The sequence below is a fragment of the Plectropomus leopardus genome, chromosome 9 (genome assembly GCF_008729295.1).
Source record: "Plectropomus leopardus isolate mb chromosome 9, YSFRI_Pleo_2.0, whole genome shotgun sequence".
NCBI lineage: Eukaryota > Metazoa > Chordata > Actinopteri > Perciformes > Serranidae > Plectropomus > Plectropomus leopardus.
The window spans coordinates 16961600-16984314 of NC_056471.1; the positions used below are offsets into that span (position 1 = coordinate 16961600).

Here is a 22715-nt window from a genome sequence, read left to right on the forward strand (position 1 = left end):
GACATAAGTACAAGCTTTACTTTGTCTTTTGTCATCACATGTGTAACATGTATTGATGTTTATGCAATTGTTAATGCCTCACACAGACAAGGTCTTACATGCAACTATAAACATCCCATTTACTAACCAAGGCACTTATTAGATCATATACATGCACTCAGAAATTGGCTCTCAACAGAAGCACACAGAGAAGGAACTTCAAGTTCGCACCTTTTCTTTGTTTCTTTGTCTGACCAACCACGTGGTCAGCTGAGGCTCCTCAAAGCTCTGCAGCCATCTTTGATCCATATCTTGAATCTGGCATCTTCTTTGTGCTTCTGTTATTAGTCAATTCACCTCTGCCTCTTGGTGTGTTCACGTTTACACCAACACACAGCTTCTTTCTCTCTCTCTCTCTCACACACACTCACACACACACACATTTACACATCCACACTTGTATATATACTTGCATATACAAGCAGTATATATTGCGTGTTTCATTTTGCATTGCTTTTCTTTTTGAATAAATGTTTTTGGAATCATACTTGCTGTCTGCTTAATGTTGTACAAAAGTGAGAGCGAAATCCTTCACTCTTTACGATCAGTGTGGTCATTTTGGTTACAATTATTAATCTAATCTTGATCAGAGTTCCAAACTGATAGTTTAGTGCATTTTATTGATCAGCTATCATTTTCCCTTTCCAGGAATGGTGCCCACGAGGTGATTTAATGTAATTTAAGTCACATTATTTAACATAATTATTATTTTTTTGAATAATCATTAATTATTTCTGATAGCCATACTTTAACAATTGGTGAGCCTTGCATGAGGCCTAATCACAGAAAGGGTAGCCCCATGTTAAAGCCAAATCCTTACAATAGTATATAATATACCCAGAATATCATAATATAGCATGTCGGAAAAAATGGCTCAAAACGACATAGTATAGTATGGTGAAAATGTTTTTTGAAATGTCGTAAAGTGTAGCTGGGTCTTCAGTTACAGGACAAGTGCAGTGGAATAACTCAGGAGACTCTAGGGACTTAACAGGAGGAGCTTGTAGACTGATGGGCAGAATTAAATGAAAAGCCAGTACACAGAAAGTGTGATGAAAAGGTACTATGTATTACTGAGAACAACAGAAACAACAAAAACACAAAACAAAAGCAATTGAGCTCAAAAAATGAAAAGTATAGCCATGTCTTTAAACCGGTCTACAAGAGCAATTACTTTCACAGCAGTGATTAAATTCGCTTATGCTCCCTCCACATACATCATGTTCATTAGTTACATCACGAAAATCAACATCACATCCCTTCAGTTCAATTCCCCTCCAGCACCAGAAATGGGCTGTCCACGTCCAAGGGTACAAGGTCCAAAAATAAAGTCAGTCAATCCAACAAAAAAAAGAGAGAAAAGAGGTTGGGCTGGGGGAATGTGTGTGTGTGTGGTGGGTGGTGGGGGGGGGGGTTGAGCAAGTGCAAAGTGAGGGGCGCAAACCCTCAGTTAGGGCACATCCTACCACGCAAGCGGAAGCATAAGAATTGTGGCTGGTTCGGTTCATCGATGGTTCTTTGATTTCCTCTAGCATGCCATCGCGGTTCCTTCTTGCAAAAAAAACCCCGTCCTGTTACAAACAGACAAGATCAGCGTTAACATACATGGCTCTGTTTTCATTAACAAAAGACTTCCTAATAACTCACAGCTGTGCGGCTTCCAAATACAACATTAATCATCTACCAAAATATCAATCTACTATCAAAATATACTGTCACAGAACAGTTATTTAAACAATCAACATGATAAAAATATTTATGTTTTATAGCAAAACACTGCGATCCGGATCAGCATAACGTCATTTCCAGTTAGCATACTAGCATTAGCCACCATGCTAAATAAGCCAGTGTTAGCCACTAGGCTAAAGAAGCTATCAGTAGCTGCTAACACAGTTTTTAACAACATATTACAGTCACAGGGCACAGTATTCATACAAAACACTTTGCATGAATTTTGCAATGCGTGGCTCACAACAGCAATTAAATAACAACATGGGCAACCTTTACTCAGAGCACTGCCAAGGCTAAAAGCAGCGTGCTAACAACAATAGCACTATCGCAACTCACCAATTCCAGATTCAGTTTTCTTTCTCTTTCTTTCTTTCACTGTCCTGTAACTTTCACGTCCAGGGACACATCTAGAGATCTGTAAAAAGAGACAACCTATGCATTGCATGTTTGAAAGCACTCAGTGTGAATAACGTTGGTAAGTGGTCTACTATTTACCAATGGCTAGAGATAGACCTTTTTTTTTTTTTTGTGTAAAGCGACCTTGAGTTCTTGAAAGGCACTATATAAATCAAATGTATTATTATTATTATTGTTATTATTATGGCAATTTCAGCATAGAAGATCGAACTGTTTCCAAACGTTTCGTCACTTTCAGTTTCGGCAGTTCAAGATGGGTTTCAAAATGCCATGTGATCATGTCAAACCCGGACAAATGGTTTTTAACGAAAGGACCGCGGGAAATGCTTGAGGTGTTGTGTTGTGTCTATCAAACTATAAGAGATTTGTGAGGACTGTGCTACAGTTGATAGATATATAGATAGATAGATAGATAGATAGATAGATAGATAGATAACTATCATATATAAATAATAATAATAATAATAATAATAATAATAATAATAATAATAATAATAATTTAACCCTTGGGGACCCTTACTTTTTTATTCTTCATGGTTTTTTTTTTTTATCATTTTGGTTGTGTTAATGCATAATGGCATGAATTTCTATTGAATCTGTGGATTTCCAGTTCAGCTCCTACAATAAGTACACTGTGTAAACAAAATTGTTACATTCATACTGTTAAGTAGAAAAGATGTGCCACTGAAACCCATTCAGACTGTAATTTTTGATCCCATAGCCATCAAAGTATAAATAGTATAGTATATGCATTGTATTATTTCTGGGTGTCTGCAATATCACATAACTACAGCATAGGACCACCATCATAAGGTCACATACTGATGCTAAGAAACAGCCACTTTATCCTACAACAACTAAATAAATGATTGATGATTATATTTTCATGACATCTATAGCCTTTTGGGATGGGGAAAAGGGAGCTTTCAATACAAACATTGAGTGATAACTGCAATCCCAGCTTCTGCACATGGATGCCAATGTTGAGCGAACAGGTTCTGAAACGTTTCAAAACAATGGTTTGAAAGTGTTGAAATGTTTAAAAGTTTTGAATTAGCCATCTCTACCTTTTATACATCTTGGTCACATATACAGACACACAAACTGGTTTTCGACAGAAGCACACAGAGAGGGAACTTGAAGTTTCCGCCTCTTCTTTGTTCCTTTGTGTGATCAGCCACTTGGTCACACGTTATCTTTGATCTGGCATCTTGCTGTAGCCTCTATTGTTTGTCAATTCACCTCTGCCTCTTGGCGTGTTCGTGCTCACATCAACACACACACCTTCTCTTTGTCCCTCTCTCACTCTCTGTCTCTCTCTTACACACACACACACACACATTTACACATCCACACTTGTATATATATATATATGTACTTATACATATATATTGTGTTTTGTTTTGCATTGATTTCCTTTTTAAATAAAAGTTTGATTTATGTTTGTTGTGATTTATTCCTTTTTGAATAAATCCCAACAAATGTCCAAAATGGCATAAAAACGTCAGTGTTTAATATTGTCCAAAAGGGCATATAAATGTCATAGTAAAGTATGTCCTCCAAAATGTCATGAAAAATTTATAGTATAGTATGTGGTCTGAAATGGCATCAAAACGTCATACTACAGTATGTTGTCCTAAACGGCATAAAAACGCTGAAGCTGACCACCTCTGGAGCCCCGGTGAATTGAATCTCTTTGTTATTCTAGGACAGAAAAGAGAGCATGTGAAGAAGCAGTTTAACCACACTGGGAGACACAGGAAATGTTTCTGATAGGTTTACTGAGTCGAGAAAGACTGCTGCAGACAGAGCTGAAATAAATAAATGAAATAATTTTATCGTAATAATTATAATAATCATCATAGTACGATTGCTTATTTAGGGTTTCTGTCCTCTTTTATATATATATATAAAATAAATCACTTTCAACAAAGTGCTCTCTCTATATGATTTTCTCCTGTGTGTATGCATGAGACTTTGGTTTGTTTCACTGAATGTCCTGGTAGCAGCATTCTGTATCCACGGTATCGCACGGGAGCATCATCCCCTGGGTCGTTTCTATAGCAATGCTAATAGACAAGGCACCCTCCCTGCCATGCTCGCCCCTGCATTCACCACCCTCTGCACCTATAAGCTGAGGGTGTATTGTCCTTGGGGGGTGGGGGGGGGTGGGGGCATCTGGAGGAGTCATGAAGAAGGTCTCCAGTTGTCTTTGGTTGGTCACTGGTTTGGTAGGCTGGCTGTTTTTGGTGCAGCTTGTTATTTTTTTTTTTATACATTCCAGTTCCTAAAGCTTTAGTCCCTGCGGTGAGTTGTCATGGGTTCATGCAGGGACTGGATGGTCCCTTTCCAGAGTCCCTCGTGATCCAGCTTCACTCTTGGTTGTTAGTGCACTCACTCACACACACAAACACACACACTCTTACATACATTTCCTCGTCTTCTTGTTCTTACAAACATGCGTTTATTCAGTAAGTAGTTCACTCAATCATTTCGTCATTCATCCAACAGTCTCACAGATTCCCACCAATTTAGCAGTGAGACAAATAAGTGCGTCACATGTCAACAGTCCATCATTGGTCCATTTGATCTGTGCAGATCACTCTGTCCCTTTGTCCACTATGCCGTTTTCCTGTCCTCTCTCCTTCCTGTTTTCCCTTTATCCGTAGGCTAAGCACCCACTCTCTTGTTCAGTCAGTCTTTCCCACCCTTGTTCTCTCTCTGTATGGTCCAGTTGTAATCCCATTCTTGACAATGTCCAGCTAGTCCAGAACAGGAGACATGAAGGCCTTGTGGTTTTTGTGGTTGTGGAATAAAGGCCAGGGAGTTTGGCTGCCCTTCAGTTTACCTCTCAGTATTTCTGGCCTATGAAGTGAAGCAGACCAGGTCAACAGAGCTTCCAGCGATGGACCAGTTATGATCCAGTTGGTCAAGTAAGGGAACTAAAATCGAGAGGAATTATTCCTAACTAGGGGCTGTAGTGGCAAATTAGTAGGTGTAAAGCTAAACCCCATGAATGATTCATCAAGTTCCTGGTCAATATTTGTCCCAACAAAGGGAGGTGTTCAGTCATGTGCGACAGAGGAGATGACTGGGTTAGCCATTGGCAGGCTCAGGTCAAGGCTTTGGATGGCAAGACAGTGGGTGCTAGCATTAGCCACTACTAGCGGGGCCCGGTAGCACGCACACGCTTTCCCCGCTTGCTGACGGTGGTGAAGCGAAAGGGGGTGGTGAGGTCGGGCTGCTCCCCAGGCGGGAAACGCTTCATGAAGTGTACGTCCTGCTGGTTGGGGAGTGTGTGCGGGCCGCGGCGAGGACGGCCTCTTTTAGTGAAGCCCACATACCAGCCTGTGTAGCGCGCTGACATCAGAGCTGTGTAGTGGTTTTCCAGAACCTTTTCCACAAAGACGCAGTCATCGCTTCGATTACTGGCCTTCTGAGAGAGCAGAGAAACCACAGGTAGCCCCCCACACACACATACACACACATTGGGAAAAAGAAAGAGAGGCTGGTCAGGAAACTGAGATCTTTTGATTTTTAGATAAACATGTCTCTAAAGAAAGAAGTCTCACCTTTCCTACCAGCTTACCACGGCGGTTCATGCACAGGTAGAAATTGGTTTCTTTGCCCCGGATTCTCACCTGGCTGCCAAAGGTATCGGCCTCCACTACAAGCTGGGCTTGTGAAGGGACAGACGGAGGGACAGACAGACATTAGAGTTGCAGGCAATGCAAAGAAATACAGTATGTTGTGTTTGCAGGACTTCACAGGGTTATTAGGTTTAGGGATGTCAACAGGTAACCGTTAATGGGTTAGCTGCCAAGAATATTTTTGACCAGTTACACATGTTGGTCTACGGGCTCATTTTGCTTCAGTTTACTGCACTGCTGATCACCTAGCGCCACTCATTTGGCGATTACTGTTGGTAACACTGTCCCGACCTAATTTCATTGCTTTGGAAGCATTGAGCCAAACCTTGGTCTCCCCCAGGTCGCCCTGGTGAGTAAGCAGCTCTATTTTGAGTAGCAAACACCATCAAGCATGAGCTCTGTTAGTACTGTTAGCAGTGTCAGCATGGCTTGTGGTGCTAACATAGTTAACAATGCTAAAGGGGGTTTGTAGCTCAAAATGAAGCTACCTACTCAATGGGGCAATCTGGGGGAGACAAGATGGAAGCCACCTTGTTTCCACAGTAATGCTGTCCCTTTTACAAGCCATAATCCTGAATGAGCAGCGCCACTAGCTAGCTCCTGGCTAGTTTGGGCAGCTTCCACATGTTTACGGTGCTATCTGCCTGTCTGTTAGCAAGGCCAGCAGAAAATAAAAGTAAAGACATTTGCCTCACCAAACATTACAATTTGACTCCCTCTAAATGGATAGGACTTTGAAAGGAACTGCCAAAGGTCTTGCAGCCAATGGAGTGCCAGCCTAAAAGAAGTACCTCTGAAATTTCACATCATTTAACTTTTTTTTCTCCTTAAAATTAAACAGTTATATATCAGTTAATGGGTGTTGGGCTATCACCGGCAAATTTTTACCAAAACTGACATCCCTAAGTAGGCTATGACATAAATATTATACAAAGAAAGATAGAGGTAACCCAGATTTACAGCTCACTTCTTTTCATGCTGTGTGAGATCACTTGCCAAAGCAAACAATAACATTCAAGCTTACACAAACAAGCCTACAGCCATGTAGTGTGATACTAATTGAACAGATTACCAGCCAGCATTAAATCAGATTTGGGGTTTTAAACCAGATAAGGCATTCACATTAAATCACAGTTTCAGGATTCATAGTCACTATAAAACATGCTGATAAATCACAGGCCGATGTAAATGTCTCTTGCTGGACAGATGGTTGTCAGATAAGCCCGGTCGCACACATGGATGTGAAGCCGCTGACCACAAATGGGCCTCGTAAAAAAAGATAACAGCCAAGAGTAGACGGAGCACAGTGGGCCGAGAGGAGCGGGAGAACACTCAGACTGAGTGTCTACAATACTGTTGTTTTAAGGTGAGTGCGTGTGCATGTGCACCTCTGTGTATCTGTGTGTGTGCAGGTGCATGCATGTTCATCCTTCCAGGCAATACCGCTTCACCAACTACACATCTTCAGAGAGCACTTGTGCCTGTTTAAAAATAAATCCCTAAAATGGTTCCTACATGACCTTAGTCAACAAAGGGGTCAAGAGAAATCAATAACTCCCTCCCTCTTGCCCTCTTCCTCTCTCTTCCCCCAACTCTCCTCTCGTCTCCCTTCTGCTCTTTCACTTCATGTTTATACCTTCATGCACCCGCCCCTTCTTTGCTTTATTTCTTCCCTCTCTGCTCTTGATTCCCTTGTGTAATACCTCATCGCCATAGTTAGTCAGTTTTGTGTGGATTGTTCAGCTTAGGAGGGTCCCACTTACAGCATGAAGTGGGGTGTTAGTGACCTGACATGTCTGTGAATTGATGGGATGTGCAATATGAGCCACCGCTGGAACACATACAGAAACATGAACTCTAGCTTTCTGTCTTTCTTCTGCCCATTGATTCTGTGTGTGGTTTAAGAATGGGTTTGACATCATTACAGGCGGAGAAAGGTGGAGAGGAGGAGGGAGTGGGGGATGGACAGAGGGAGTGTTGGCGGGGGGGGGGCTGCTGTTTTAAATCCAGAGGAGACAACAGGGAGGATGAGAAATCAATGGAGAGATCGATGACGGAGATGAGTTTCTAACACTCGGTCCAACACTCTACCTGGCAGGCTTCTCCAGCTAACTCACTTTTTTCTCTAACACCTTCTTTCTCTATCTTTCTTTCTCTCTCTCTCTCTCTCGCTCTCTTTTGCTCTCTTGTGAATCATTGAGTCAGCAGCCAGTCGATGAGGTCTTTGTACTCCCAAGACAAGCTCCACTGCCCCTCTACCAAAGCCTGGGGAGGCATGTGTGTGTGTGCTTTTGTGAGTGTGCCTGCACAGTTGCATTCTGTATCCATTCATGCATGCACTTGGTCAACCTTCAAGTCTTTGTACTTGCAGCCGTTAGTCAGTGTGAGTGTGCATGTGCATGCGAGGAAGCATCTAACTGTGCATACATTCACATGTACCCAAGTGTTTGCCTGAGTTTTTCTAGTGTGTGTGTCTTACCAAATTTATCTCCATCTTCTCCTCGAGCGCTGATTCTGCGTCCCAGCACCTGGACGTGTTTGCCGCTAGTGCGACTGTAGAGCTGGTAGACTCGGTGGTGTCGCCGACTCATGGTGTCTCGCACCTGCGTCTGGTTCTCCACATGCACACTGAAGTTGACCCCATCCACACCAAGTACCTGCTGGAATCACACACACACACACACACACACACACACACACACACACACACACACACAGAGGTTGGCACATACACACATTTCCAGAGTCATGATCAGGCTTTAAAAAACTGCACGTACTACCAATATACAGCATGTCTTTTATAATGTATGATTGCTCTTTGACATGCACGCAGACTCTTACCTGTAATGGATTGCACATCACCAGCAACATCTGGATACATCTGGAAAAAGTAGAAACAGATGAGTTTAGAAATATGTAAGCAACACTGAATGTTGGAAGAGTCATGCGTGACACCATCATTTCCATCTCTTTCTTCTCTGCCGTTCTTTCTGTTCAACATGTCTTTTCCTTATTGGGTGATTACTCACACCGCTGGGTGTGTGGCTGGCACAGACACATGACATACAGACAGGCAGATGTCCAGGCATCGGCAGACAGACGACACCCAAAGCACTGTTTATCGTAATGCTACCAGCCTTCTGTCCAAACCCACTTTCTGACCTGTTACTGACTTTCGCCACGCCAAAATCTGGCCTCCAAATGACCCGACTGGACCGTGGCGAAATGGCAAACATGCCGAGACAACTAGAACATGTTTTGGTTTGGACATCTAAGGGACTGGGCTGGCTCATTTGGCTGCTGTGTGTATGTAGACAGCTGGGCTGGACTACAGGTGTACACTCCGCTGTGATGTGGCTTTGGAGAGCGGCACACTGTGGTTACATTTAGAGATGCTATGAATAAGTGAGAACATGAGCTGTGGAAAGATGATTAATGGAGGAATCAATTGGTGGGGAGTAATCGTGGTGATGTAGCATGCAGAATTAATGCGTATTGTCCTTATAAAATCTAACTTTTATGCATTATTTCTTATTATTTATACTTCTGATACTTACTTTTATAGACATTTATGATCGAGACAGCTGGTTATAGTTACAATTAAAATTTGTCCCACTCTATCACATTCCCTAATTGACGTTTAGACCTTGACCTTGAATGTATCAAATGTTATCCACAGCTTTAGTAAGGGAGTGATTGTGTTGCGCAAAATCTACTCTGGCAGTCCTTGAACTGTTCTGAATTAGTGGCTGAAGACATGATGAAGTTCAGAACCAAGTGTGTGGGCTGAAAAGCAATTCTGCGAATTTTGTCTTTCCCCACCTCATCGTCTGCTATCTCTCTGCATGCCTCTTCTCCCTCTCTCTCCCGTGCACGCGCGCTCTCTGACTTGTTGTCCTCCCTATCTCTTCTCTACCTTATCTCTCCCTCCCTGTCTCTCTCTCCACTCTACCTTTCTCCTATCGTTCCCTGCCTCCCTCCTTCCTTTATGTTTGGGGTTAGCAGGGTGACTCCTCTGCACTGTCATGGGCATGCACACAGATGTGCAGATGTGTGCAGGGTGGATGTGTGTGTACAGGAGGAGCAGGCAGCTGACAGCTGGGCCAAAGCAAAGACATACGCTCTGCTGAGAGACGGAGATAGCAAGGAGAAGAGAGAGAGGGAGACTGAGAGGTACACAAAGGGATAGGGAGAGGGAAGGTGATGTAAGAATAAATAGAGGGGAGAAGAGGCAAAAGAAAGCTGACAGATAATAAGAGAGGTGAGAGATAAAATCAGAGAGAAGATGCACAGATGTGAGAAGGAGAGGGGAAAAAATACAAAGGTTACATCTTTAAGGAAGGAGGAGAAAAAGTGGCAAAATGAGAGACAGTAGTGTAACCACAGAGTGTGGTCTGGCGTGAGAAGTAGACAAAAAGATAAATAATGGGAACGGGGGGGGGGGTTAACTCATGCACATCAGAGCACATGTCACTGCCTCCTGACTAACACACACATACATATGCTTCCTTTCTCTCGCCAATCCTCTTTCTCAACATTTCCTTCCCATAGCTGGTGTGTTGGCCCCTGACTCGTTCTAATAGACGCAGATATCCTGGGCAATGCAGTAGAGTTTTGGCCCTCATATTTTGCCTGCGCAGCCGAAAAAACCTGAGCGCCTGTACATTGTGAGGACTCTCAGCTGTTAAAACACCACGGCTGCACTGCCGCCGAGGACACTGCAGGAAAAGTGCCTCGGCACTGGATTCCCCCGCTCCCACAAAAACCACAGACACTCCATATTATGCCAGCCACAGAGAGAAAGAGAAGGAGAGAGGAAAGAGGGAGACAGGATCAGTCAGGGGGTGGGGGAGGGATGAGAAAACGGGAGAATAAGAGAGCGCCGAGTAAAAGTCAGGGAGAGTAAAGACAGAAGGCGGTATGGAGAGAGGGAAAGCCCGGTGCGCCTTGGCCGGCTGCCAAAACAAGCAAAGGTCTGACATCATAAACCTGCGTCCCAGCAGATCTACCATATGGAGGCTGCGGTTAGACTAGCAGGCCTCAGCACCGAGGACTGGGCAGCAGTGTGGAGTGAGAGCGGTCGGCCTGGTGGGACTCAGCACAGAGCGGTGGTTTCAGCTGTGTGTAGCAGTGGTTAGCGTGGTAGGCCAACACTGGAGCAGTGGGCTTCAGCACAGTGCAAGAGTTTCGGATGTTCAGCAGCGGGCCTCGGTGAAGAACAGTGGTTAGGCTAGTGGGCGTGTGAGTGGTATCAGCAGTAATAGGGCCCATGGTGGAGCAATGTTTAGGGAAGCACAAGGCCTCGACATGGAGCTGTGGCTTTATGAGAGTAGCAGTTAACAGGTTGTTGTGGCAAAATGCCCCCAGCTCTTCTCACCGGCTGAAGACTTTTAGTGTGATCACGTTGGTTGAACAGTGTAGATGAAGTGAAGTTGCGGTGGTAAAACTGATAGGCAAGAAGGAAATGAATGGAAAGATGATTGGCTCTGAAAGACCTAAACTAAAACCAGCAGACTAAACAGTGAGACTGCTCCTCCTCAGATACTGCCAGGGGCGCCGTCATTCATCAGTTATTAATTCATACTTTTTATCTGAGCAAGTATCTGTGGAAAAACAGGGTATAGGCAAGACAGGAAGACAGATGTAGGCAGTTAGGTGGGTAAGTGGAGAGAGTGTGAGGGAGACACAGACGAAGAGAGAGAAAGTCAGGCAGACACCAGCAGCAGCACACACCCTGTCCAGGTTGTGTGAGGAATGAGAAGTATCTGGAGATGACTGCCATCTGGGAGAAGTACAGCCGACACAAAGAAAGAAAAATAAATCCCTTGGCTTTTAACAAGACACACCTCAAATGGGCAAACTCAAGCCCCCTGAGTCTGTATCCTCCTCCCTTAGATTTGCTCTTGGCACTTTATCATTTTCCTATCCCACTAGATAAAGCCGGTGTTATTTGACTCAACTTCTGAAATATTTTCAATAGGGGAAAAAAAGTATTTTCTTGGCGAAGGGAAAATGGCCTTTTCTAAGCCAGTTTGGCCATCCCTGAAGTAAGTGCAGATGGTGATGGAGATGTTTATGGCAGGTTTTATGAGTAACAGGGCCCTGACTCTGACCTAGTGACCCTGAACTGTCAGCCAATCAAAACAGGGCCTTCCGTGGCATGTTTTCTATGGGGACTGATGAGGAGTGATGTAATCGTTAGACACCGCAACCCTCATCTCCATCATCTTCATCTGCAGCTTTGAAACTACCTTAAACAACTGAAAAAAAAAGAGATATGACCTGAGTGGATACTGGAGATTATTACACGATAAAGTGATAAAAGTGACTTACAAGACGGTCAGCGTGGAAAGAAGGGACCACATTGCTTCCCCCCTCCACTATGGAACGTGTCCCAGAGACAGTCTCCCTGCTCGGTCTTAGCCAGTCCGACAGTCCGGAGAGTCCCCCTCTGTATTTTGAATCCGCTGGATGTTGTGCAGAGTCAAAGAGTCAGCGGACACTCCCGTTGGCATCGGCGGCGGCGTGCCCCGGTTCTCCCGGCGTGGGGAAATGTGCGGGCGCGGGCAACGTGGGGTGTGAGGCCGGGGTAACTGTGCCACTGTGACCGCCGGGCAACCTCTAACAGCTGTCCAGACCGGTGGAGAGACGGATGGGCGGGGGAGCAAAGGGGGAAGGTTAGGACTTCTGCGCGTCCCCGTGAAACGAGAGGAACAGGTGAAAGCGCGCTCACGCGTCACAGATAACCAACTCCAATCGACCTTGTTGACCCTCAGAGTGATGTTCGGCCCTGTCGACAGATGCGGTGTGTGCGTAATCTTCTGCGTAATCCAATGCGTAACGTTTCAGCGCAACAGAAAGCTTCTGTTCACTAAAATGAATTGTGAGATGGTAAAAGAAAGTGGTGGAGTGTTTGTCAGGAGAAGCAGGCTGATTTAGTTCCAGCAGAGCAGGGTCAGGAGCTGTTGGAGGTGGGCTACCTGGGCTGGCTGATGGAGCAAATGGCGAGCTGGAGACGGGGGCTCTGCGGGCGCAGGGTAATGCAGGGCTGCCTCGGTCATGACTGCGCCCCCACGCTGGCTCAACGGGTCTGTGGCTCAGGTGACACCGACCAACAGTGTCCGGCAGAGAGGGTGATACGGTCCCGGAGCGGTCCAGCTCAGAGGGGTATATGGAGAGTGGTGAATGAAAATGGGAGGGGATAATAAAGGGGGAAGAAAGACGAGGGAGGGGTGGCTTGAGAGGATGGGAACAGCTGTGACTGGGTGGCGGACTCAGCCACCCGCGACACAGCGAGGAAATGACAGCCGCACTTTGCACCTGATTTTCCGGACTTCCCCGCTCGCCTCAGCCGCTGGTTACCGCCTGGCTGCAGTAGTCCTCCCTGCGCCCTCTCGACACAATACCAGCCAAAACACAGCACGATGACATCACCTCCAAAATGTTTGAAGGGGGAAAATGCAATCCGATCTTTTTATTTATTTTTTTTAAACGTAGAAAGTTTAAGCAGTTTCTCTGAGGGGGGAAAAAACACGAAAGTCTCCTCGTTCCGAGAAAAAACAACTCTGCCGTGCAAGAAGAGAGGAGTCGAGCTCACCAGTTTCTGAAGAAATAAAAGTTAAAACGGGCGCACTGGGAACGTGTTTACCCCAAATCACACTGACAGATCGACTCCCAGTCCAGAACCTGCACCGTACCCTTTCCACTTATATTTGCCTCCCTGTTTCATTCAGACACCAGCGAAGAAAACGCAACAGAGAACGCAAAAGAACCCAGCCGTGCGTTTTGTATCCACTTCACTGGTATTATGCAGATCCTGATCCCTTTCAAAAATTCCAAGGTTTCCTTCCATAAAAAGCTCTTCTTGAGGGGGGCTGCACAGGAGAGGCGCGTCGGCAGGCACAGACCTCACTCCAAGAAAAACCAGAACAAGATTTTAACAGACGCGGATCAATCCTCCCCTCCCTCCTCTCCTCTCCTCCCTCCCTCCCACCTCTCTCTCTCTCTTTCTCTCTCTCACTCCCCTCTCGCTGCCTCACACACACGCACATGCACACTTATTGGATCAAAATGGGATTAGTCAGTCGCTATGCGATGTCGACCCAACTTGCACTGCAAAAATATCAATTTTAACAAGTTTTCTGTTTTATGTGAAAAACATCTGTTAATGAGGTGAGATAATTTCACTTGTTTACAATAAGCAACTTGTTTCTGCAATGTTCACGAATTGGGCAATTTTCTTTTGGGTTATTATGTTATTCTGCCTTGTTTCAACTATTTGTTTGTGAAAATTCCTGAAACAAGTAAATGAGTTGGAAACAATTTGAATGATGTCATCATGTCGGGCGGAATTAATTTAATTCCAGAAAATACAATTTAAAGTAGATTTCAAAGCAAATGAAAGAGGGAAAAAAACTTTTTCTGCTTTCTTTTGAAGATCTCCACAAAACAAAGACACCTGTCTCAGTCCTGTGAACATCTGTCTTAAAACCGAGCGGACATCTTGCCCTCCGTTATCTCCCCTAAAGATAACCTCACCCCTGCAGCCTCAGTGGCCCCGGACTCAGGATGGAGGGTGGAGGGCAATGCGCGCACACACTCACACACCCTTCAGAGCCGCCGTGCTTTCAAGTGATGTATTTTGACTCCCCATTTCATAACTTTTAAGTTAAACCTTAAGAGGGAAAAATGAAACGGAGAATGAGAGACAGTCGGGAGGGCGGTATGTAAGCACGGATACGGATCCAAAACGAACATTTCTCAGGGATTTCGGCAGCAACGCCCGCTCTGCGCTCCCAAAACTCCCTCTCACCGCCGCACAACCGCAGACGGTCAGCCAAGCCAACACAACACTCCTGCCATACCTTTCATTCACACACACACACACACACACACATACACACACACACACACACACACACACTGCGCAAAGAGAGAATAGGGGAAAGAAAGAGAGCAAATTTGTGCGTGTGTGTGTGTAATAGAGGTGGGAGGGGGTTGGCCTCATACATCAGGGACAGTTATCTTGGCTCCAAGTATAGGCTTATTCTTTTCAACATTGTACTTTCAAATCTCTCTCTCTTTCTCTCTCTCTCTCTCACACACACACACACACACACACACACACAACTGCAACTGGACAGGGTTGAGCTGGGCTGGGTAGGGGTACTGTGGTTGAATGCCTTTCCAGTCATGCTCCATAGACAAACCTCTGGCCTTCTTTCCTACTACTGGCGCTCTCTGTCTTTGCACCTGTGTCTGGGTGCTTTTCTCGCCGCTCACCGCATTGCTGCAAGGGACACGAGTGTAAATGTTGTGGAGAGGGATTTGAACCACATTCTGGTGATGAGGAATGAGGCCCGTCTGGTACTCTTAAGCCCAGATGGAAGGGTTCAGAACAGGGACTGTAGCACATCTTGGTACAATGGTGGAGTAAGAAAAAGCAGACAGAGGAGCTCAACTCTATTCACACACTGTGCACGAAAGCCTGATTTAACAGTAGCTGTGGATTTGTAGAGTAGATTTTCCCAAAGGATCGTGATGCAGAGATAATCTTACTCCCACTGTAAATCTGTCAAATTTATGTTACACAAAGATTTTTTTAACACAACCTGGCTCAGCAGAATGAACATAAGCTTTGGTTGAACTACGAAAAAAAAAGTCAGGGACAAAAGTAAACTGAGCCCCCATTCACATCAGGAGTCATACACTTATAAAAACACATTGTTCATACTTAAATTAAAACTGTGATTAGTCCCTCACCAAATAAAGGTGTAGCTGCAAGTCTCAGAAATTACTTAGCTTGCTCCTTATGTGAAGTTTGTGGAGAAATGTTATCTATGTTTGGAGCCATTCAATCACCAGAAAAAGGCATACCAGAGATCACTACATTTACATATTATTTGCATGTTATTATGTTGCGGATATATGTTGAAACTTTATGATTCTATAATGGTGTAGTTAATGTGTGATTATGTTTAGACACAAAAACCACATGGTTATGGTCAGGAAAAGATCATGTTTTGGCTATGGGGGCATAGTCCCCACTTGAAAAGCAGCCATGTCTCAGGAAAAGAAAAGAGGTGTCATTACCCTAGCAGAAAACGCAGCGATGTCTCAGTTAAAAACAACACCTTTTCATGGCACTATATATGCTGGAAAAAAAGTGATGCGTCACTACAAAACATCCACATTTGATGCCTAAAAAGCTGCATAAAAAGCAGAATTGATTAGCGAAATCACAATTGGTTTTGTTGTATGTTGGTCTCGGAACAGTGGTTTGCAGCTTGGCAGGTGTCCTACCCAGGTGACACGCCATCCATCATCCCCTCCAGCTCCCAAAGACAAAATCAGCGTATAAACTTGGTCACTTTAAAAATGTTGATAAAATACATATGAAACACGCAAATGTGACATATTCATGGTTTGCAGAGAGATTCAATGCAAACATTTTCCTCTGGTGAATGGACTGGTTTGGAAATGACATTTCACATACCTTAAACAAAAAATATTAATAAAGTTAGTAAGAAAAAGGTTTCAGACCAGCCAGGCCTTTTCTTCCTCTCTCTTTCCTTCTGTCACATCACTCTCTCTCTCCCATTCATTTTCTGTCCTCCCTATCTGTCTCTTTAATCTCTCCGGCTGTTTTTTATCTGCTCACTCTGTCCCTCCCTCTGTTTGCAGCCAGCATATTGATTGCCCATGTCTTTGCCTCTGCAGCTCCTGCCTATTGATCCTTAGCTAAGACACACACACACAAACTTGTATACACACACACATCCTCACATGCATGGATTTCCCCTTCCCGTCTCTCCGTACTCAAAAAATCATCTTACTTTCATGCAGACCAACTTTGCCACAAACATTATTCCTAAAAGCACACATGCATGCACTCACGTGTGCATAAACACACACAAAGACAGACACACCAGGACACCTATTTTTTGCATATACCCTCTGTTGTGTTGAATAGACTTGGCATTGATGGACGTTATGCCTTTGTGCTCCTCTCTCGACTCATTAAAGTGAATGAGAGCCGTGTGTGTGTGTGTGTCTGGGGCCCTGTAGCTGCTGTAGGTCTGGGCCCAGCAGCTTTCTCTCTCTCTCTCTCTTTCTCTCTCTCTCTTTCTGACTGGGCCTGCAGGCTTCTTCATCCAGGGAGCCTGGTCAATATGGCCATTCTGTCTAGCAATTAACATCGATCAGCACTCGTCAATACCATCAGCAACCAGACAAAGACCCAGGGTGCATTGCGTGTGCTTGCCCTTTCTCTATCACAGTCCAACAAACCCCCAAACAGCACTCTCATTATATGAGGGCATTCTGGCCTGACCCCAAGGTCATTGTGGAGGAGAGGCATGGTGTTCTGGACTCTATGTTATGGGTGACTGAAGTGGAACCTAACGCAGCACTCGTTCTGAGCCGCGGGCCAGTTGTTGACTCATTGTGACAGTCGTTGTTGTGTGGGTGAGGAGTCAAGTTTAGATATTCCTTGGTTTGGATGTAGTCAAAGACAAGTTGGCAGACAGGCGATATCATCCCCCCACAGTGCACTTTAAAGTGTTTGACACTGTGAAAACTTTGAACAGTATAAATGCAATCCATCATTCTGGTGACACACAGATTTGGAGTTTTCAGATGTGTCAAGTGCAGTGGATTGGGTCCAATTAGCTTTGTCTATAAGATATGGGCTGTATATGTTTGGAGGGAAGCAGGCCCGTGTATATGTGGGATCTCTAGAGGGAGAGAGAGGCTTTTGGCTTTGATTTATACCTGCAGACATGGGCCTTAAACTTCACATCAGATGTTGAGATGTCAGGCTAACATCGGTTTCTGGGATAGATATCCCTACTCTGTTAATCATGGGCCAAGTTTAAACTGTTCCCCAATGTGTAAATGTATGAGACACTTAATAAAGGCCCTTTGATGACAGGGGGGCCCACGCAAAGTCAAGGAATGCGTACACTGTGCCGGGCTTTGAAATGAGAACCTGTTCGCCACTTGTCCGCATCTGCGAGATGAGAGAATCGACAGCTGCAACTAAGTAAGAGCAGGAATTAATTAGCAGACAGCCGTTTGTGTGATAGTGAGCCGCAGTTGAGATGAAGAGAAAAGCAAAATATTGTTTTTATTAGCAGCGATGTTGGTGGTGCACAGGCTGCTCCCTTCTCTTGCTTAGCAGGATTAATCCAGTGAATATGAACGTTTACTCTCCTCCGTCACACAATCCATTGCAGCTGTTGTCTCTATACATAGCCCTGCTGAAGCACTGGAATAACTTTACTTTGACACTTTCAAGTTGGAGGGTTTGATGCTGTTTTGGACTTGTGTCAGGGTGATTATTCATGTAATCTAGCTTGTCATTGTTAGGCCAAAGCGTGGTTTTGCAGAGTGAATCAGGTGGCCGTGTTCTTCAGGCTACGCCTGCCTTCTTAATGAGTTAATCAGTGGCTTCAGGAGTTTGTTGTCAGTGTTGTGGACAAAGTTTGCCAAAATATTCTATAACACAAAACATCTGTGATCAGTGCAAAATGCTGGCTTCAAATCCATCAACATATGCAATCCAGCAACGGGACTGTCTCATCTTCACCTCTGTGCCATCTGGCAAGTCCACTTGTTGAAGTTTGGACACTTTGCATTGATGAAGTGGTATATGAAAAACAAAGACATCAAACTTGGAAGGAGTCATCTTTATGCACCTGCATGAAAAATCAGCAGGAACTCATGACAAAACCTCATGCAGGGGCCAACTATCATCCACTCCTCTATTATCCATAACCACTTATCTTTTATTCAGTGTTGCAAACGGGCTGGAGCTTATCCTAGCGGACATTGGGCAAGAGGCGGGGTACACCCTGAACAGGTCACCAGGTCTGACACAAAGAGACACACAATTATTTAAGCTCACATTCATACATATGGGAAAATTAGAGTCTTCAATTAACCTGACCTGCATGTCTTTGAACCGTGGGAGGAAGCCAGAGAACCTGAAGAAAACCCAAGCTGACACAGGGAGAACATGCAATCTCCATACTAGTGGGTTTGAAACCCTCTTGCTACCCAATGCACCACCGTGCCACCCCACCAACAATAAAACTAAAGATAAAATGCTGCACATTTTATCGAGGCAAACATAAAAATTCTTGTGTGATTGAGATTTACTGCAGGAGTGCTGCTCGCCGTCTGACACTGACTGGCAGGAGCTGTTGGTGCGCTCTGTGAAGATATCGAGGAGAAGAAAAAGAAGATAATTGCTTTTGACCAATGAGGTTGTACATAAATATGCAACACTCAACAACTGGGTGGATGTTTGTTTAATTATGGTCCTTGTGGTTGTGTGTGTTCGGTTGAGTGAGAGTGTCATGACCCTCAGTGACAGACTGCGCACAGCTGAGTGTGTGGAGTTTGTGGCTATAGTATGAATGGTTACGAGTTTATGCAAAAATTGCCTCAACAAGGGAATGCACAAAGTTATGTGTATTTCATGACTGCACGGTGCACGTGTGTGTGCGCATGGGTGCGGTTGTGGGTGTGTGTGTGTGTGTGTGTGTGTGTGTGTGTGTGTGTGTGTGTGTGTGTGAGAGAGAGAGAGAGAGAGAGCAAGAGTTATCCTGCACTCTCCATGCATAGTGATGTGAATTGCAGCTGTGGCTTGTGTTGGACGCTGCTTCCAGCAGCATGTTGTTTTCTTTTCTTCCTGTTTCATGTTGAGGCGCTCAGCGATGGAATCCATGAACACCGTAACCTTCACTCCTGTCATCTTTTCTGTTTCTCTCTCTGTTTCATACCCCCTTCGCTCTTCCTCCCCCTCCTCTCTAGTAAGCACCCTTTACTCTTCCATCCTCTCTACTCTCCTTTGTGCTGCTTCTGCTCCCTGTCACTGTGTCCATTTCTCTCATTCTGTTTTTTCCCCTCTCCCTGCCCCTTTAGCCTTGCCACCGGGCAGAGGAGGAACTGTAATGTTTATGAAACCCTTTAATGTGCTATGTAATTACCCTGGCAACACCTCCCATCATTACTCACGCCAATAAAGCACCTTCGAATTGACATGTCAGAGTGAGTGAGAGAGAGAGCGAGCGAGAGAGAGAGAGAGACAGTGCACACACTTTCCATCAGCCCCCCCCCATTAATCTCTCGTCCTTTCTTGTCTTTCCTTAGTCTCCATTTCTTCATCTCTGTTTTGTCATTTCTTTCATTCTTTCCATCCACAGCTCCTTCCTCTCCCTCTACATCCCCTTCTCTCCAGCTCGCTGTGACTTCTGCCAGATGCCCAGGTGGTGGTCAATTACAGCACAACTCCTTTTGGAATAACAAAAGCATTCTTAAACTTGCTCCACTGAGCCTATTTTAGGAAGACCTCTCTGTATGCTGGAAACTGGGTGAATGGGCTTGAAGGAGAGGAGGAGAGAGGGAGTGAGGTGGGGGGGGGGGGATTATAAAAAATAACACTTACTGAAAGAGTGTAAATGAGGATGCATAAAACAGGCAGCTGCAGGAGTAGACTGAATGGTACATTCCTAACACAAATTGTTGTGAGTAATGCAGAAATGTTTGTCTATGCTAAAAACATCCATATGTAATTAACACATAGTCACTTCCTCTTACAGCAGTCCCTCCCTTTCCAGCGCACCCACCCATGCTAGTCCTCGGGTCACTATACCTCCCACTTAGACAGCTGAGACTCTGGCCCGACTTGAGTTAGCAGTCATGCTAAGTCCCCTAGCTATTCTCTACCTTCACTGCGAATAGTCAAGGCATTTGCTGCCTTTACATCAGACTCTTACTGTAATACCCTTTGCCCACCTTTGTTCGTCTGTGGCTGTAGCCTCTTATTCTTCCTCTGTCCTGGCAAAATCCTCATTTGTAAGACAAATATTATAACAAATTAAGCAGCAAAACAATGGGTGGGTGTCTGCCTGACGTCAGCCTGCATTTCATTAGCAATCGCTAGGCTAACGCGTTCCATATGGAGGAGCCTGCAGGGTAGCCCCCTGCTGCCCAACCCCAGCCTAGCCCAGCCCAGCATGGCCCAGCTCGACTTGGTTACCACGGGTATGCCCCCACCCTCAGTCTCAGTCAGCCCCTAGTTTGGACCCCATCCGGGCCCCCACCATTATGTCATCTTTAATTTGGACTTGTCACACATCACCTGACACCTACCCCCGTCATGCTGTAACCTTTTGTCCCATTGGAGCGAAAAAGCACTCCAGAGGCTTTCTCCCTCTCCTTTTCTCTCCCACTTTGCCTGTTGTTTTATTCTCCATTTTCTTTTCATTCTTTCTTCATCTCTCACGCTCTTTCCCCCTTGCTCACACTCTCTCTGTTGGCTTCTGTCACATCCTCCTTTTCTCTCTTCAACCTCTCACTCCATGTAAACCCACCTGCCTTTCCCCTCTGCCCTTTGTCATCCAGACTATGGTAGATACACGTGTTTGCATGTGTGTTATGAGCAAAAGAAACGACCAATAAAGAATCCGACAGGAATCTGATGACACCTCTGCTCAGTCACCCACAGCCCTTTTCCCAGACCCCCGACAGATGAGCTGAATGACAGTGATATATGGGAAGTGACAGTCAGAGGGAAAGTAAAGTGCTCTGGAAAGAGCTAAATTATAGCACATGACAGGATTCTGGAGTCAGACTGGTGTGTTGGACAGAGCTGTGGACTTCTGGAGAGCGGCAGGGCCGTGGGGCTGTCTCCCATGATGGAAATATGGAATGTGACGGATCTCTGGAATTTAATAGAAGTAGAAGAAGGACGGAGATGGAAGCATGAAGAAAAAGATGAGAGGATACATACAGATAAGAAAGGATTCATGATAACAAGCTTGAATTTATGTGTTCAGTACTGAAACAAAGATGTGTGTGCATGTGCACTACAGGTGTGTGCAGGTACCTGTGAGCCTGGCAAGGTGTGTGTGTTTGCGCACTTGCCCTTTCCTAGTGTGTGTATCTGTGTGGATAATTATGTGTGTTTTTAAATGGCCCATGTGCACTGGTGTGTGTGGGTTGCTGTGCACACCCATGTGAGTTGCTGGGTGTCTCTGGTAGCTGTCCCTCATCACTGCTCTGTTCCCCCGGGTCTCTACTGTTGGCCTCACCCTGCTCTCCTGTTCTGCTGTGATGCTGTACGCGTCTGCTTCAGTTCTGTTTGAACCTATTCTATTCTATTCTATTCTATTCTATTCTATTCTATTCTATTCTATGCTATTCTGTTCTAATTTGCATCTATTCTGTTCTTTTGCTGAAAGTATGACTAACTTGAGCACTTGTAAAGAGCTTTGCCAGTCTATATTTTACGATAAAGATAATAATTTTGAGCTTTGACTGGTTCAAAGCTCACAGTTTGATTGTTGGATGATTAAATTCATACGTTCTTAAAGCTCTGTTTTTACATCTTGTAAGTCGTAACTCCCTTTTGCTTCTGCAATAAAAAAAGAATGAATCAAGTAGTGACAGCTGGTAGACAACCATTTGGTTAAATTATTCTCCTCAGCTCAATAACCCATACTCAGCTTGGATGGAGGAAATTATTTTTATTATGAGGGAACTATTTTGGACCTAAATGATCTGGTGAGAACTGCGCTGACCAAAGTGAAGGGAAACTTTGGAGGTTATAAATACCCAAACAACTACATATTGGATAAAACGCTGAAATTGGAAAAAGAACAGAGAAACTCATATTATACGCAGCTAAATGATCGTCATCTAAATTCCTTTGTATTGTGCAAAGCCAAGAAAATATTCCCACACATTCTCAAATGCTGCAAAGCAGTTAAGAAGCTACTCCTTTTACTCAACCTTCGTAATTTTATAAACATTCCTGTGATGCTGATAATTGACATTTTCCATAATACAGATGAGTGGCAAGTTAAAGAA

General features: G+C 44.6%; 1 protein-coding gene across 2 annotated transcripts; it reads right to left on the minus strand.

Moving 5' to 3' along the window:
* Positions 1 to 4137: 4137 nt before the first annotated feature.
* On the minus strand, positions 4138 to 13678 carry fgf18a (fibroblast growth factor 18a). Of its 2 annotated transcripts, none has more exons than XM_042493142.1 (5): positions 12171 to 13678; positions 8679 to 8718; positions 8317 to 8497; positions 5760 to 5866; positions 4138 to 5620 (listed from the first exon to the last, which is right to left on the minus strand). In XM_042493142.1, the coding sequence occupies exons 1-5, from the start codon at positions 12200 to 12202 to the stop codon at positions 5351 to 5353; spliced, it is 630 nt and encodes a 209-aa protein (XP_042349076.1). In that variant the 5' UTR covers positions 12203 to 13678; the 3' UTR covers positions 4138 to 5350. The 2 variants fall into 2 exon arrangements, with proteins under 2 accessions (XP_042349076.1, XP_042349075.1); XM_042493141.1 differs by having other exon boundaries at positions 4138 to 5623.
* Between the last annotated feature and the right edge of the window lie 9037 nt (positions 13679 to 22715).